Here is a 14,975-nt window from a genome sequence, read left to right as displayed (position 1 = left end):
TTGCATCATCGCAAAAAAGGCAATCAAAACGAGGTCTTGGCTTGAGCCCGTGCTGAAAGGGTACAACTTTATACAAATTCTTGGATCGGAGATGAAGAGATCCGATTGTTGCGGCTTACAGTGCATACATGATTGGAATCGAAACACATAACACAAGTTGAACAAAAAGGATAATGTTTTTAAACGTTGTACTTCTTGTCTAACAACCACTTATACCTTCAATTCAGCAACATGATTATATAGACTTTCCCCGTTTCACCACTACGACCTTTTACGAATAACGAATTGTATCACTTTTTAACGACTCAAATCACTTCAAAAATTCAGCACACAATCTTGAATGCATTCAGTCATGTCACAAATCAGAGGCACTGCTTCACCCTCCTCTAGCAATCATACTCTTCCGACTCAAAACCCCTACTCCTCGCCAGAAGAGCATTGGCAGGCGATCTTACGATATGATGCACAACGTAGACAAGCAACTGAAACACAAGAGCATCATATCATTTCAGATCAGAATACCGTATCGACTATGCACAAACCCACTCGGGTGAAGAGGGTGAGCGTTGGAGACGACTTACCGCACTTTCCGGAAGAGTATCAAAGAGTACAGGAAACACAAAAGCAATCCAATAAGAAAGGAAAGGCCGCCTCGCAATCGATACCCAAGAAAGGAGTTGCAAAATATTCCGATGCGATTGCAGACTTGAACGATGACACAAATGGAGACGAACATGAGCTGACACTCGGAAGGCAAGTCACTCCACCTGCATTCAGGGGTGAAAATGACATTCTGGTCAACCGTGAATTACAGCGGTTACGTGAACAAAAGCCGATGAAACGAAGGATGCATTGGCGTGTGGTAACGGGAACAATGATGTTACTCGTTCTAGCTTTCACTGCTTATGTTTTCACTCAATCATTACGTGCTTATCTCTCACTCTCTCCTGCCAACTGGTTCTTATCCGATTCACGCACTGGAACACAAGTTTCACCCGATCCGCTGTTGCGTACGCTGGCATTGATCGAAACGATTGCATCTGCAATCGCTCTGGCTGGTATGTTGGCAAGTGGCTTCTATCTGAGAATGACTAGAAGAAGGACGTGTGGACGTCATCTGATTTGGTTTTTCGCTATCTTGAGCACAACCATCAGTCTGGCTTTAAGTCTTGCAAATATTGTACTTATCGTTGCTTGGCATAAAGAATACTCGGGTAATCCAGATGATCCTCTTGCACGTACCCGGGATGTTGGACAACGGTGTAATGGCGTTTGGGATTTAGATATACTTTGGAGCGCAGCAAAGAGTAGTCTTTTGGCTAAACCGAATGACGAATCAGTCGATACGTCCAAATGCACCCGTGACCCAGCGCATTCTGTTCAGATGTTCTTGATTGCTGGCGGTGTTCGATTGATCGTGTTTGTGGTATTGTGTACCATCTGGCTAATATGTTTGGCACGTTATAATGCAGCGCAAGAGCTAAGGTTGACCTCGAACGAATCCATCAACGAAAGTCCAGAGATGCATCTATTATTAGCCGAAGAAAAAGGTGGATTACCGGAAATGCCAACGCTGCAAAGTATGCCTGGGAAATATCACGATGAAGATATGGATATGGTGGCATTTTACCAAGACGAAAACAAGTCTTCTCCACGGTATTCTGGCTCGACATGGAATGAAAAAGGTGATGGCTTAGTTCATATGCCAGAGTTCCCACGCAATTCCAATGCAACTCTTATTGAACCTGCACCAAAACTCGGAAAGTTCCAATGGCAACGTGGAGAAGCATCGCAAATGCAAAAAGATGATCAAAACGATATCCATACATATGGAAACATTGCGACACATGACCGTGAAGAAAGTGCCGGAGGTTGGTCTACACACATTATGGACAGACTTTGGCATGCTTTGTGGGGCAGCAGTCATGAACAGAACGGTTCGAGTCATGAACATGCAAATCGAGATCCTTCACACGCATTTCAAGCTGTCTCTATCCATGAAGAAGCTGAACTGCAACATCCTCATGCATGGCAACATGGCCGTGAAGATACACGTTTAGGCGTTCGTGGATGGTTTGGTAGAGACACAAGCGCTCAAAGTAGACCATCAGAAGATGAAGGAGATGAGGATGACTTAGGCGTTCGAACGAATGTGTCTTATCTAGAAACTCCACCAATGCATACACGTACATCTTCGCAAGACAGACGAGCAGCACAAGGCAGACATGAAGCAGCCAAAAAGGTGCACGATAAGCAAGCTGACTCTGACAATGGTGATCGCTTCACTGCTGGCCCCAATGCACAAAATACTGCCCGACAAGCTGCTTATCAGCGATCTTTACGTCGTAAGCAAGAACAAAAGGATCGAATCGAATTCTTGGCCAGTCTTGGCCGTGAAGAAGATTTAGAGAAAGAGCCCTTTCATCCACCAGCCTTGCCAACAAAAGAAGGTCGTATGTCCGCATCAACAAATTCATCTTACCGAGCCGGTCCGAGTCCAAACCGAGAGCAGAAGTCGCGATCCACACAATCTAATGGTGATCAACTACCTCACATGCCAAATCTACAATCAACTCCACGAGCCAACGCACACGGAATCGCAGCCGAAGAACGATCAGAAGAAGATGATATGATTGATGAATCGATATTTTGGCATTCTGCTCCTGTCGTTGAAAAGAAGCAAAGCAATGCCCCTGTATTTGTTCGTCAATTAGGTAAACTCGTTCGACAATTGAGTGCGATCGAAAGCGTCGGAAGTGGCGGTGAACGATCTCAACAGTATTCCCGTACTTCTCGTGAACCAAGTTCTGCCAGTGGCATTTATTGAATGGACATTCTCTCTCTCTTCTCTCACACATCTATATTTCTATCTCAACTCATTTTCTCATCATACAGGCTATGCATTGTATATTCTGCATCACTCATCTTCAATTTGATTACTTCATAAGTTGCAATTTGCAGATCAATACAAGGTTGGAAGGATATTTAGTTAGGTTGAGAGCCTTGATCATAGCCAGGCAAAGATACACGGTAAATAAAGACTTGCGTATCACCGTCAACCTTGTTTGTGACAGCATATTCATCTGCATAAGGTTCGACGACATATTGTCCGTTTGGTTGTTGTGCGGCTTGATGTCCGTTTGCAGTAATGAAATCATTATCTGAAACAACAAACAAGAATTGATCACCCGATTCAACGGCATTTGCAACGGCTAAACTTTCGAGTTTAGAAGCGATCAAATTACGATCGATCGCACCATCGTTGTGTAAGCCGAACTTTGCCAAGTTAGTAGGATCGATCAAGCTGACGAACTGTTGATATTGAACGGGTGTGATATCGGCAATGAGTGCTGCTCCTTTGTTCGTGGTGATTGGATTAGCAGGATCATCGTATTTGGTATTTGCGATATTGGTTGCGCCTTTGATCGAGAACAAATCAGCAGATTTGTATACCGACTTTGTGTTTGTGTCACCGTATCCGTTTCCATCACGAGCAAGAACGAGGAAAGTGTTTGCGTCAACGATGTGTAATTCGGATTGAGCGAATGTCTTTCCACTCTTTGGGTTTTGAGGTAGTGGAACGACGTACTCGCTTTTGAGGGAAAGCTTCAATGGGTTCCTTGCATCGAATCCAAACAAGCGGGTATATCTGTTACTCGTCTTGCTTCCATTATCAGAATCTTGGATGGTAGCACTTTGCAATAAAGCCCATAGTGTAGACGTTTTACGATCAAACGTCAAACCTTCGAATCCTTGGTTAGGAGCACGACCTGTGTCTGGATTGACTTGGGATGTGAAGTTCAACTGACCATTGATGAAAGGCAACACAGCTTTTGGAGGAGCAGTAGCAGCAACAGCTAGACCGCTTTGTTCTTGAATAGTGTAAATGTAAGGACCATATTCATCAGAGATGAACGAAAGCGTTGGAACATTGCTTGGAGCCCAACCTTCCTGATCGAATGCGACATGGTTATCGGAAGGTGCAATAGGAAGAGCAGGGTTAAAGAAGTTGGCTGGTCGACTAGAGGTCGGGTCCAAGCCGGTAGTGAAGTTGAATGCATCTTGGGTGTGGTATAAAGTAGAAAATTGATATTTCAATGCAATGTTTTCCGTTGTGGCATTTCCAGTGGTAGGATCAAAGGTAAAGGTGAATGTATGCGTACGTGCACGGTAATCGGTCGTTGCCACTGTGTTATGACCTCTGTCAGGGTTCAAACGAATTGTACCGGTATATTTGCCATCTTTTGATGCTTTGAGACTTTCCACAAAGATTGAACTTCCTAGACCGCCCAACGTTTCACCATAAGAATCAACGGAAGAAGCATTGATACGACCGAATCCGACCAATCCTTTATTGACGAACGAGCGACCATCAAATGTGGTCGTTGTTCCATTCGTTGTGGCTGGAACCGCTGCTCCAGCGACAACGGTCAACAAGGTAGCCAAAAGAGCAAAAGACTTGGTTAATTGCATAGCGAAAAGAATAAAGGGGGTGGGATGGAAGTGGGAGATGAACGGATGCGGAGCTGAAATAGGGGGATTAATGAAGATGATCTTGTCAAGGTTCATTACTATTCTCCGGTCTCTTTATATATCCTTTCGACGGTACCGTTCGAAGGTTAATAAAGATGCCAAGAGTGGTCGGATAGGATAGCGTCATTTTGAAATTTAATATATGCATCTGATTGCTTCTCATCATTGTAGTCAAGGTGCCCAAATAGATTGCATATGAGCAATAGGGACCTGCATCCTTACAATCACCATTGCGAAAATACAGACTGTTTCAGCTGTTTAAGTTTGAGAAGAAAGATGCAGCAGCATTAGATGGCGCTATTTGATTAAGTTTTTATCAAAAGCCGCGCTAATTGATGCTCATAAAGACTTCTTTTCAACTTTTGATCTTTTTGAGCGCACGTTCTGTTAACATGACATGCATACGATTTCAACACTAACCATGCATGCTCAACGAGAATCAGGAACAAAAAGTCGCCGGCTCTTCACTTTCCAAGACGATCAATTGGAAGAAGTCTGAGCAATTTGCAACGTTTCACTCTTATTCTGGGCCCACAATTGTAGAAAATACATTGCAAACATATCTCATCTAATCATTATCTAAGCGACATTTGCATTTGCTGAATCTCAATCCGTAACGATTGAATGTCTGCGGTAGTACTCTTGCAACACCCGCCTACAAAGCATCCTTGCCATACAGATCCAGTTTTGGCATCTTTCTCTGCTTGTCTATTCACGCCGCTCAATTTGGCTGCTTCCATCACTTTGCGTGACCATGTACTTTGATGTTTTGCATTTTGGGCACTGTCTTCTTCTTTCTTATCCTCTTTCCATACTTTTGCAATACCGTCCCATATTAGACCTCCGTCTGGATAGAGAAATAAGTATGGCCTATTTTCCTTCTGACTTTCCGACCTTATTTTTCCACTGCTCTTGTCAACTTCTTCACTACTTCGGGCAAAAAGTAGGGCTTTGTGCAATTCACTCCAATGCCCTCGAAAGTGTCGACACATCTTGCGATTTCATCAAAGTGCTTCTGCTCTCCTTCGTCGCCTTCTTGCTTGGGATATGGTAATCTTTTTCCGTCTGGAAAGACGAAGCTGATATATGCGGGTTTCTGTTGACATTGTATATCGTTGCTATATAGCCGGTCCAATGCTTGTTTTATCGCTTCTGCTTCGTCCAAGCGTGGAATAGTCTCGAAAGCTAGCAGATCAACTTGAGACCAGATTGATGGTTCCGCAGCGATGATTTCTAATCTATCATAATGAAACTTGATCATGTCCTCTAAAGCTGCCGGCTTGAATGGGTCATCCTTTGAATTACCAGGATCGTAGTATATACCTGTATACTCTGAGCCATCAGACTGTGCAGCTCCATAAGGTCCAAGACTGAGAGAGATCAAAGGCTTTTCGATCGCGTCGGGATGTTTCTCCAAATAAATCTTTCTTGCTTGTCCTGTCAGATCTACAGATCGAAGTAGTAATGCACGAGCTGTGCCTTTGTCTATTCCAGCTCTGGCGAAGGATAGAGGAGAAGCTTGGTACCTGCATACATGATGAATTGATCAGTAAGTGGCAGTAAGAGTAATGCTGTTGGCCTACTTACGTGCTTGTGGAAATGATCTGAGCACCTGCTTGAGAAAGTCGAAATGCGTTCGAATGATAGATGAACATCCATCTTCGCTACGTAACAGGGAAGCTGACCATAAAGGCGAGGAGGAGATATCTTCTTTCAACGTATCTTCTAGATGAGTAGACTTGTGAAAAGGGAAGTCAGCATATATACGTGATTGTTTCTTCCCTCATTCGTGCTCACAAAGCCACCATCCAATACTGCAAAGCCTACTGTTCTTATTGATTCGATTTGTGAAAGTGTGTCGCGTGACGATGAAGCCATTATTGCAATCAACAGGATCACCGAAGAAGAAGAACAACAACAACAACACCGGCAATTGTCCGCATTGAATTTTCTTCCTGCTTGGCTCTCCGTGGAATAATCTTTTCCAGACATTACCGGTCACCGCTCGGCAATCTTGTGTGCGTGTCTGTGTGTAAGTGAACCGCGGGAGATAAAAAGTTTCTTCATACATAACGTGGGGGTGGCTTCTCCAGCTAAAAAGAGTGAGAAAGTGCCTGTTGTTGCTCTTGCTCATGCACGCACAAGCCAAAACCAACTCTGCATTACCACAGCTAAAAGAAGAAAGAAAGTCTCCGAAACTAGAAGGAAGGCTAATTGACAACCAACCCAATTTGATCAGAGTAGTAGTAAAAACGGTTCGATACAATCCGAAATCGTTTTTATCTTCACAACGATCACCCACAAGTATCTTGATCAAAGGTACTCTTTTTACTCCCTCCATAACAAATCAAGATGTCTGCATCTGCTCAACCACGCGGTCCAATCGGACACGATAACTCTTTGCAAGTCCCTAATGCTGATGGTAACTTGTCATTCGTATTGCAAAAGGTTAATCATATCGAATTCGAACAGAGGCCAGTCCAAAAGCCTCTCCCAAATCAAGTCCAAGTCAACATTCGTCAGGTGAGCAAAATGTGGAGTTGATGTGCATTTACACTTGTTCTTGAGTTACTCATAAGCCTCATCTGTCCTCTAACCTGCCCTGCTCGTTTCTCTCCTCAGACTGGTATCTGTGGCTCAGACACTCACTACTGGAAACATGGATCGATTGGTGAATTCGTCTTGCGTAAGCCAATGGTGAGTATCTGATGGCACACGACACAACATCCCCCAGCAGATACACTGACATAATCACCCTCACGCACAGGTCTTGGGACACGAATCTGCCGGTATCGTGACCGCAGTTGGAGAGAATGTCAAGACGCACAAAGTTGGCGATCGTGTCGCTTTGGAACCCGGAGAGCCATGTGGTGCATGTCAATACTGCCGATCAGGTTTCTATTATCATTGTGCAGATTTAGCATTTGCTGCTACACCTCCATATGATGGTACTTTGGCAACATATTATAACTTGCATAGCGCATACGCACACAAAGTTCCCGATAATATGACTTTAGAAGAAGCAAGTTTGATGGAACCACTTTCGGTTGGTGTTCAAGCTGCTGTCGCTCAAGGTAAAGTACAAGCAATGCAAAACGTTTTGGTGTTTGGTGCTGGACCCGTTGGAATGCTTTCGGCGGCCGTCTGTCGTGCAATGGGAGCAAAACGTGTTGTTGTGGTGGATATCGTAAAGGAAAAACTTGATTTCGCAAAAGAGTTTTGTGCTACTTCAACCTTTTTGCCTACTCCACCTGCTCAAGGTGAAGAAAAGATGGCAGCTTCAGAGAGAAACGCAAAAGCAATGATCGAAGAGATCGGTGGTGATTTGAAGGAGAAAGGTGGGTTCGATTTGGTTTTGGAATGCACTGGTGCACCACCATGCATTCAAATGGCTATCTTCTCTGCTTGCACTCGTGCTCGAATGGTACAAGTTGGAATGGGCCCAAAAGATGTTCTGCTTCCATTATGGCGCATTGGTATCAAGGAAATCGAATTGGTAGGAACATTCCGTTATGGTGCCATTTGTTATCCTTTAGCGATCGAATTGGCTTCTTCCGGTCGTATTGATGTGACAAAATTGGTTACTCATCGTTATGCATTCGCTGATTCCCGCAAAGCATTCGATGCTGTTGCCAACGGAAAAGGTGAAGATGGCAAAGCTACGATCAAAGTGCAAATCTCTCAAGGTCAAGCAAAGGCATAAATTAGAATTGAGTTGCTGAATTCCGGTATATAGATGTGAACCACAAACATGCTCAATGTGCATTATCAGAATGTTCTTCAAATTTCATTTCATTGATTCATCCTTCTCGTTCAAGAATGACTTAAATTTCGCATTTATTTGGATTGAAAGCGTGGGCAGTAAAGTAGAGTTTTTAAAAAAAGAGCAAAGAGAAAGCGTTCGTACATAAATAAATAGAGTAGACAAGAGAGAGAAAAAGGTTCAGGAAGGACGGAAGGGGTAGTGTGGGGGAGGAGTGGGAGGAATAAAAATGTCGCAAATGTACATTTGTAGCATTCGGCATTCGAAGCAAATTGTGGTAGCAAAAAGTGCATGGAGTATTTTTGAGCAATTTGCTTAAGCGTGCATTTTTGAGAATCGTTTTTGTTGCTGGATGTGGAATGTTTCTTGAATACAAGGATGGAACATCCATAGGTTACCATACAAAGGTCGAATAAAAAATGCGATTGATCGAAGCACCAAATGTAGGTGCGAGAATTGAGTCCGTCATTTTTGAGAAAGAGTCAAGTGCAATCACCGTTCACTTAGCAAAGAGTGTGCGTTTCATCCGGCTCACTTGATATCAGCAAACAATTGTAGCTTGTCACCAGTCGTTAGGAAGTCTTGCAAGTCTTCATCATCGCTTAATCGCATCATAACATTAGGTCCAGAATCGCCATCACGATAACGCAAAACTTGAATATCTGCTCCTAATCTTTCTTTGACCTTTTCCATTAATGCATTAAAGGTAACATTTGGAGGTACTCGTATTGCTACCAAATCATCCGTTGCTCTGTTAAAGATTTTGATTTTGATAAATGCAGGAGAAGGTGCTGAAGGCACGGCTGCTGAACCACCACTACTGGCAGCATGCATTGAAGATCCTCTTGAATCGGATTTGATATTTTGACTACTTCCTCTTCTATCTCCTTCCGTTCCATACCCATTACTCAATTCTCCCGTTGATCCCCTTATTCCCATCGTGCCAATCCTTTGTGCAGCTTCATCAACGCTCAATCCTCCAGGCCCAACAGGAGCATCTTCGGAATATTTGGATGTTCCATTACTCTGTCCGTTTGCTTCTTGTTGTGTAGACGTAGCAGCAGTAGTTGCTGCAGAAGCCGTTCCAGCTGTTGAATCACCTGCCACCGTAGCCGATGTATCGGGAAGAGGTTGAACAGTACAATGATCTCCCGGTCTTGGCTCAAAGAATAATCGAACAAGTTCAGATCTTGTGATATACTCGGGCAAAGAGACCAATTCATTTATGTACGTATCCAAATCCTGCCGCCTTTGTGAGGTGATAAAGTCATCAACTTGCTCTAGCGGTCCAGGCATCAAAGGTAGGATTCTTTCGCTGGGTTGACCATCCGCCTGCGTCTCACGTCCAGCTTCGGCAGGGAAATGATCTAGCAGGGCTATTTGGAATTCGTAAAAGTCTTCGTACAATCGATAAAGGATCAAATCACGCTCTTCTCCTGCTGGTGCTGTTGGTGCAGTAGGTGGAGCAGAAGGCGAATGTCCGGCGATATGGGTAGCTTGAATTCTGAACCAGTAATCTCCCTGTTCGAAGTGGAAGGAATCGACTTGTGCAGATGTCACTATTCCAGTCGGAAGCGGTTCTCCTGGAGGCATTCCTGGTGGTAATTCAGGCTGAGACGAGCTCATTGCATTTGGATCGAAGTTGGTAGGCGAAGAATTTGGGTTGAAAGGTCCATCCTTTGGTGGTACTTGAGGCGAACTAGGCTGACCAAATGCTTGTGCTTGAGCTTGTGCAGCTGCTTCAGCCGCTCCCGGTCCATTGGCGAAGTCAAATCGGCCAAGAGGGATCGTATTCTTTTTATAATCAGCAGTCATCTTTTTCCATTCTTCCACCTTTGGAATCACTCCCCTGCTGATCAAATCGTCCACATTTTCCACTTTTTGTCCATTTGTCACATCCTTCAATTCAACAAAAGAGACCGGTATTAGACCAGGTCCTCCTAATCGTCCAATCGGTTTTGCGACAAACCATTCAAAGTTGGATTGAGCGATAACGATGATTGGCTCGCCAGCAGAAGCTTCTAGCTCGTCCGCCCTTTCAGCAACAAAGTCAAACTTTACAACAGCATAAAATCCACCACCTTGCTTTGCTACCACAGATGATCCAGCAGCCGTTCCACTCGTCCCTGGAACAGGTTGAGGAGGTATCAAAGGCGCTCCACCGGCATTGCCCGCTCCTGCTGCCACGCTACCTGACCTTCCTCCTTTGCTTAAGATGTCGAAATAACTTGCTGGCACTAAACCGCGTGCGTTTGTGAGAGGATTGGTTGCTTCTAGCCAATCTGGATTTGTACTATCATCGTTCAAAACATGAAAGAAATCTCCTTTGCTGAAACTTAGCTCTTGCGGTGCTCTTGAACGATAATCTCTTGTTGCTCGAATAACTTTCTTGGGAGGTTGGATGGAAACCGCATTTTTCACACCCATGAACACAGCTGGTGCTTGTCCTCCTGGACGACCGCCGGATGTTCGGTCTTTGTTTAATGACCTTCGAAATTCTTTTAGTCCCTTCATGATGTAAGATGGTGATCAATAAAACTGTTGTTAAAATGACAATACCATCAAAGTGGGGAAACTTGTACGTCCTCTGATTCTTATTTGAATTTGCTCGTGGTGCCGATCTTAATGTGATAATCGGAAATGACCTCTCGTTTTAAATGAGATGACGGTGTGCCGATATGTGCTGTTTTGTGTGTATTGTATCGGCCCGCAGACGATAAAAAGAGGAAATCCTTTTGTTGTGTTTGAAATGAAGTCTTTACGACTTTTTTCGTAAACGCGTTATTGATTAGAGATAACTTGGCGATCTCATATACTCTTGTTTGTGTATCTGTTTCCGTTTGACGTACTGATAGTCAAGAAAAAGGCTGATTGCTAGGGAAAGAGAGATCTACGTAATTACTCCTGTCGGATACGTAATAGAGTCCTAAATTCAATGTCAGACAACAAAGGTGCCTTGTAATAACGGCGATTACACCAAATTTCGTGTTTGATCAATCGGATGAATGGCGAGATGTCGATTAGAGAGTAACAATGTTGGACGTTATCGATTATGAATCCGGATGGATGCTTGTTATCATTCAGGAGTTGATTGTTTTAACCTGGTTAAGATTTGATAAACTCTACGCGTCGATCGCGGAGGCTGAATCGAATCGAGTGATTATAATCCAATCGTTGTTGGCTTTTTGTCGTTCGTTATTCCTAGTGACTGAATGAATCAACCACAGCGAAGATCACCTTTTATGATAAGCTGGTCGCTGATCACAAAAAGGAATGAGATATGTACACAATCACAAAAAAAGAAAACAAACGAAGTCGGCCGATGGAATACGAGGTTGACGCTAGACAAGTACTCTTTTTTTTATTTTGACATACGAATGGGAAAAGATAAGAGTGATATCATGCCTCAAACAGGAGATTCCCCCTCTCCCTCTTGCGTGTGTGTGCGCTTTGCTTGCAAGAACGCGTCTCTCCCTGCCCCCTCTTTCCTTCAGGTCATGTGTGTTTGTGTGTGTGTGTTTATGCGGTACAAGCTCCGTTCCGATTGAATTGCTGCTTTTGCTTGCTTGCTTTACTTGCCCTGCATCTGAGAGATTATTATAACACTGAAACAAATTAAGAATAATAAGAAGAATCACAACGGACAACTACGTAACTGTTCTTCTGATGATCAATTATGCGCATACATTCACTGCATCTCTTATAATCCGATGGACGTGCCTTTTTCGGTTGTTTAGATTAAAATCTAAGCTCAATTTTATGCATGCAGTTACATACATACCCACACAATAATTAACCGGCACAAAAGGCTCATTGACATCTTCTAAGCACAATGTCTTCTTCTGTCTTTCGCTTATGTCTTTCAAAGGTCCCCCCTCAATTTATCATCTCGATTAAAATCATTAAATTCCCATGTCAATCTTTCCGTTCTTATTCGCTTAACAGTTATAAGAAAGGGGGGTTCAAATATCGGGGCAAACCTTACTAAATCGATTGAACAACGAACTAATCTCGTAAGCGAAGCAATTGATTTTTGATTGTGTGGAAATGGAAGTCGGAATTCAATCCCTTTCCTTTGTTCTACGCCAAGAAGAAGGTGCACTTGATTCTATGAATACTACTACTCTAGTCATAACATTTTAACGCTAAAGATCTATCTGTGCAACCCTAAAAATCATTCATGTACGTAAAAAGCATCTTGCCGATCGTATTCATAGAATAGACGCTAATAATCAGCCAACTCGGCAAACAGGAATGACGGCTCATCCTTTATAAGGCTTTCCTTACTGTGGCACAAGTACGCACGCGTGATTCTTTAACGCGCTGCGCGCAACTCTTGGCATTCAGCCCATACACGTGATTCCATCTGCCTTGTTCACCGTGATCATCACTCTGTCACTCAATCAATCATTGATCACACAACAAAAGTTTGGGTAGCAATATCTATTGCAAATTTCCAAAAGAGAGCACATGATAAAACCTGTTTACCATATGTGGTGAGATGTACGAAAACAAAAAGTGTGACGGATAAAACCCGTACAAGGAATAAAAAGATATAGTAGTAGTAAAAAAGAAAGAAAGAAAGTAAAACGTAAAATGTTCATGAAGTACGAAAGAGATTAAAGGATTAAGCTATGTTTTGAATGAACGAATGTTGGTGACGAAAGCAATGAGATTCATAAACCGGTATGAAAAATCAAATCAACTTAGGTTGCATCAGCAAACATTCTGAACAAGCTTGTTGGGTTGGATCCTTGACTCAATCGGTTCACTTCACTAACACCTTGCAAGTTTTGCATAACACCGAAAGGTGAGAAACCGACGACGTAGTCTTGTTGCATGAACCAATCAGACATCTCTTTCATCATTTGATCAGTTTCAGATTTAGAGCATTGTGCGCCTCCGTTGAAGTTTTGGCAGGCGAACTCAGTAACCCAAACGGGCTTCTTGAAAGTGTTGTGCCAGTTTTCAACGTATTTCTTGAATGCATCAATGGAGACATCATACCAATGCAAAGAGATGGCATCCATACGGTCAAACACGTCACCACATTCGGATTGGAATTGTTTGTACCATTGTGACAAACCGTCGGGTGCAGATGTTGTTGAGGGACCGATGATGTACCATCCCTTGTCTGCCAAAGGCATGATGTGGGAACGCATCATGCTGCATGCATCACTAACGCTCATATCTGATTGTCCGACTTGGTTGACTTCGTTCATTCCCATAGCACACTTGTACTTGTTGAATTTTCCGTTTTGGTCATTGACGACTTTGTTCATGAAATCGTCAGCGTTCTTGTTACCCCACAACATAGGGCAGAAGACCAATTCGTCAATTGGGAATCCGTCCCAACCAGGAGTAGCATCCCAAGAATAAGCAAAGCTTACACCACCGGTCATGAAGTTCTTGATGTTCATACCGTTTGCGTTGGGCCATGCCAAACCTTGTTTGCTCTTCAACTTCAATGATCTACCCGCACCGGATGATTTGCTGCTGCTGCTGCTTCCCGATGATGATGCAGTTTGATCATTGTCAGAGCTCTTGTTGTCAGATGAACCACTGCTTGAAGTTGACTTTTGATCCTTCTTTTTGCCGTGGGTCTTCTTGTGGTGGTGCTTCTTACTCGAGCCAGCCGAGCATTTACGTTTTTGATGGTGGTTGCCTCTGCGAAGAGCAGGAGCATGAACTGCGTTCATGGGTTGCTCAGATGCAGCGACGAGAGTTGTTGTTGCCATTACGGCGGCAAAGACCATTGAAGATGCTAAAAACTTCATTGTGATTGTTTGTTGTGATGGTGATAAAAGATTGAATTGTGTTGATTGTTTGTTAGTTGTAATTGTTCTTCAGTCAAATCGTAGGCGTCCGAATGCGTCTGTTTGGAGGGAAGTGATTGCTAGGGTGTGTGAATGATTGGAGAGAGTGATGGTGAGATCGTTGCGTCAAGCAAGAATCAAACTTTTGAGTTATATATTTGGGGGAAAAAAACAAGGGAAGCGGAGTGAAATTTGGGCTTTGGAGGGTAATTGTTTGAGTGATGGAGTTGAGAAAGGAAATGAATTGAGAATTAGAGAAAGGGATATACATCACGGATTGGGTTTGATTGTTTGGTTTGTACAGAGCAATGATGCAGTCAGTATGTACGCGTTTCACCGCATAAAAGAGAAAAAACAGGGTGATATTATGCATTTTTGTGCGCGCGGGTAGAGTACGCCCCGCCAACTCACAGAACAAAGGTTTTTGATTGAGAACCCGCAAAAGAACGCGTCCTTTTGTGTGTGTGTGCAAGTGTGCTCTCATTGTTTATGCCGGCGCACTTCCAGCGAACATTTGAACGGGAGGGCTAATTAGTGGGCCTATGCATAACTTCAATTATTTTGCATCTTTTGATTAGAGCTCTTCTTCCCCCCTACACCTATTCATGATCCTCGGCAGGAAGTGCCTTTTTTGCACTCCTAAGATCTTCTAGCCTTTACAATCAAATGACAAACTGCAAGTGATTTCTTGCTGTGCTCTATTTCCATTTTAAAGCCAATGCGGGCGCTGTATTTTGGTAGACCCTATCTTCGGTTACGTGCATAAAATACCAACAGATTCAAATAGCACTAGAAAGATTCTAGTAATTAAAGGGGGATGGCATAAACCGACGGCTGACTTTTGTGCAGCTAATTTAAACCAT

The 14,975-nt window shown here is 43.3% G+C and overlaps 6 protein-coding genes across 6 annotated transcripts; 2 read left to right on the top strand and 4 right to left on the bottom strand.

The window, feature by feature from the left end:
• The first annotated feature begins 157 nt into the window (after positions 1–157).
• Positions 158–2,906, top strand: FA14DRAFT_53820 (uncharacterized protein). Its single transcript, XM_025502488.1, has one exon. The coding sequence runs from the start codon at positions 341–343 to the stop codon at positions 2,825–2,827; it is 2,487 nt and encodes an 828-aa protein (XP_025356591.1). The 5' UTR covers positions 158–340; the 3' UTR covers positions 2,828–2,906.
• A 33-nt stretch (positions 2,907–2,939) lies between these two features.
• Positions 2,940–4,783, bottom strand: FA14DRAFT_161068 (uncharacterized protein). Its single transcript, XM_025498957.1, has one exon. The coding sequence runs from the start codon at positions 4,567–4,569 to the stop codon at positions 2,986–2,988; it is 1,584 nt and encodes a 527-aa protein (XP_025356590.1). The 5' UTR covers positions 4,570–4,783; the 3' UTR covers positions 2,940–2,985.
• Positions 4,784–5,428: 645 nt separating this feature from the next.
• Positions 5,429–6,558, bottom strand: FA14DRAFT_161066 (Homocysteine S-methyltransferase; the record flags this gene model as incomplete). The annotated part of the gene is made up of 3 exons (XM_025498956.1): positions 6,347–6,558; positions 6,121–6,188; positions 5,429–6,059 (listed from the first exon to the last, which is right to left on the bottom strand). Exons 2-3 carry the CDS (start codon positions 6,186–6,188, stop codon positions 5,429–5,431), a joined length of 699 nt encoding a protein of 232 aa, XP_025356589.1. The 5' UTR covers positions 6,347–6,558.
• An 85-nt stretch (positions 6,559–6,643) lies between these two features.
• On the top strand, positions 6,644–8,481 carry FA14DRAFT_190182 (putative xylitol dehydrogenase). Its single transcript, XM_025501775.1, has 3 exons — positions 6,644–7,056; positions 7,156–7,230; positions 7,301–8,481. The coding sequence occupies exons 1-3, from the start codon at positions 6,886–6,888 to the stop codon at positions 8,234–8,236; spliced, it is 1,182 nt and encodes a 393-aa protein (XP_025356588.1). The 5' UTR covers positions 6,644–6,885; the 3' UTR covers positions 8,237–8,481.
• Positions 8,482–8,827: 346 nt separating this feature from the next.
• Positions 8,828–10,810, bottom strand: FA14DRAFT_190181 (uncharacterized protein; the record flags this gene model as incomplete). Its single annotated transcript, XM_025501774.1, has 1 exon — positions 8,828–10,810. The coding sequence occupies one exon, from the start codon at positions 10,808–10,810 to the stop codon at positions 8,828–8,830; it is 1,983 nt and encodes a 660-aa protein (XP_025356587.1).
• A 2,192-nt stretch (positions 10,811–13,002) lies between these two features.
• Positions 13,003–14,073, bottom strand: FA14DRAFT_121774 (uncharacterized protein; the record flags this gene model as incomplete). Its single annotated transcript, XM_025496484.1, has 1 exon — positions 13,003–14,073. One exon carries the CDS (start codon positions 14,071–14,073, stop codon positions 13,003–13,005), a length of 1,071 nt encoding a protein of 356 aa, XP_025356586.1.
• Between the last annotated feature and the right edge of the window lie 902 nt (positions 14,074–14,975).

The sequence above is a fragment of the Meira miltonrushii genome (assembly GCF_003144205.1).
Source record: "Meira miltonrushii strain MCA 3882 unplaced genomic scaffold FA14scaffold_2, whole genome shotgun sequence".
Taxonomy (NCBI): Eukaryota; Fungi; Basidiomycota; class Exobasidiomycetes; order Exobasidiales; family Brachybasidiaceae; genus Meira; species Meira miltonrushii.
The sequence above is the reverse complement of the archived record's forward strand: the minus strand, read 5'-3'. Positions and strand labels throughout refer to the sequence as shown.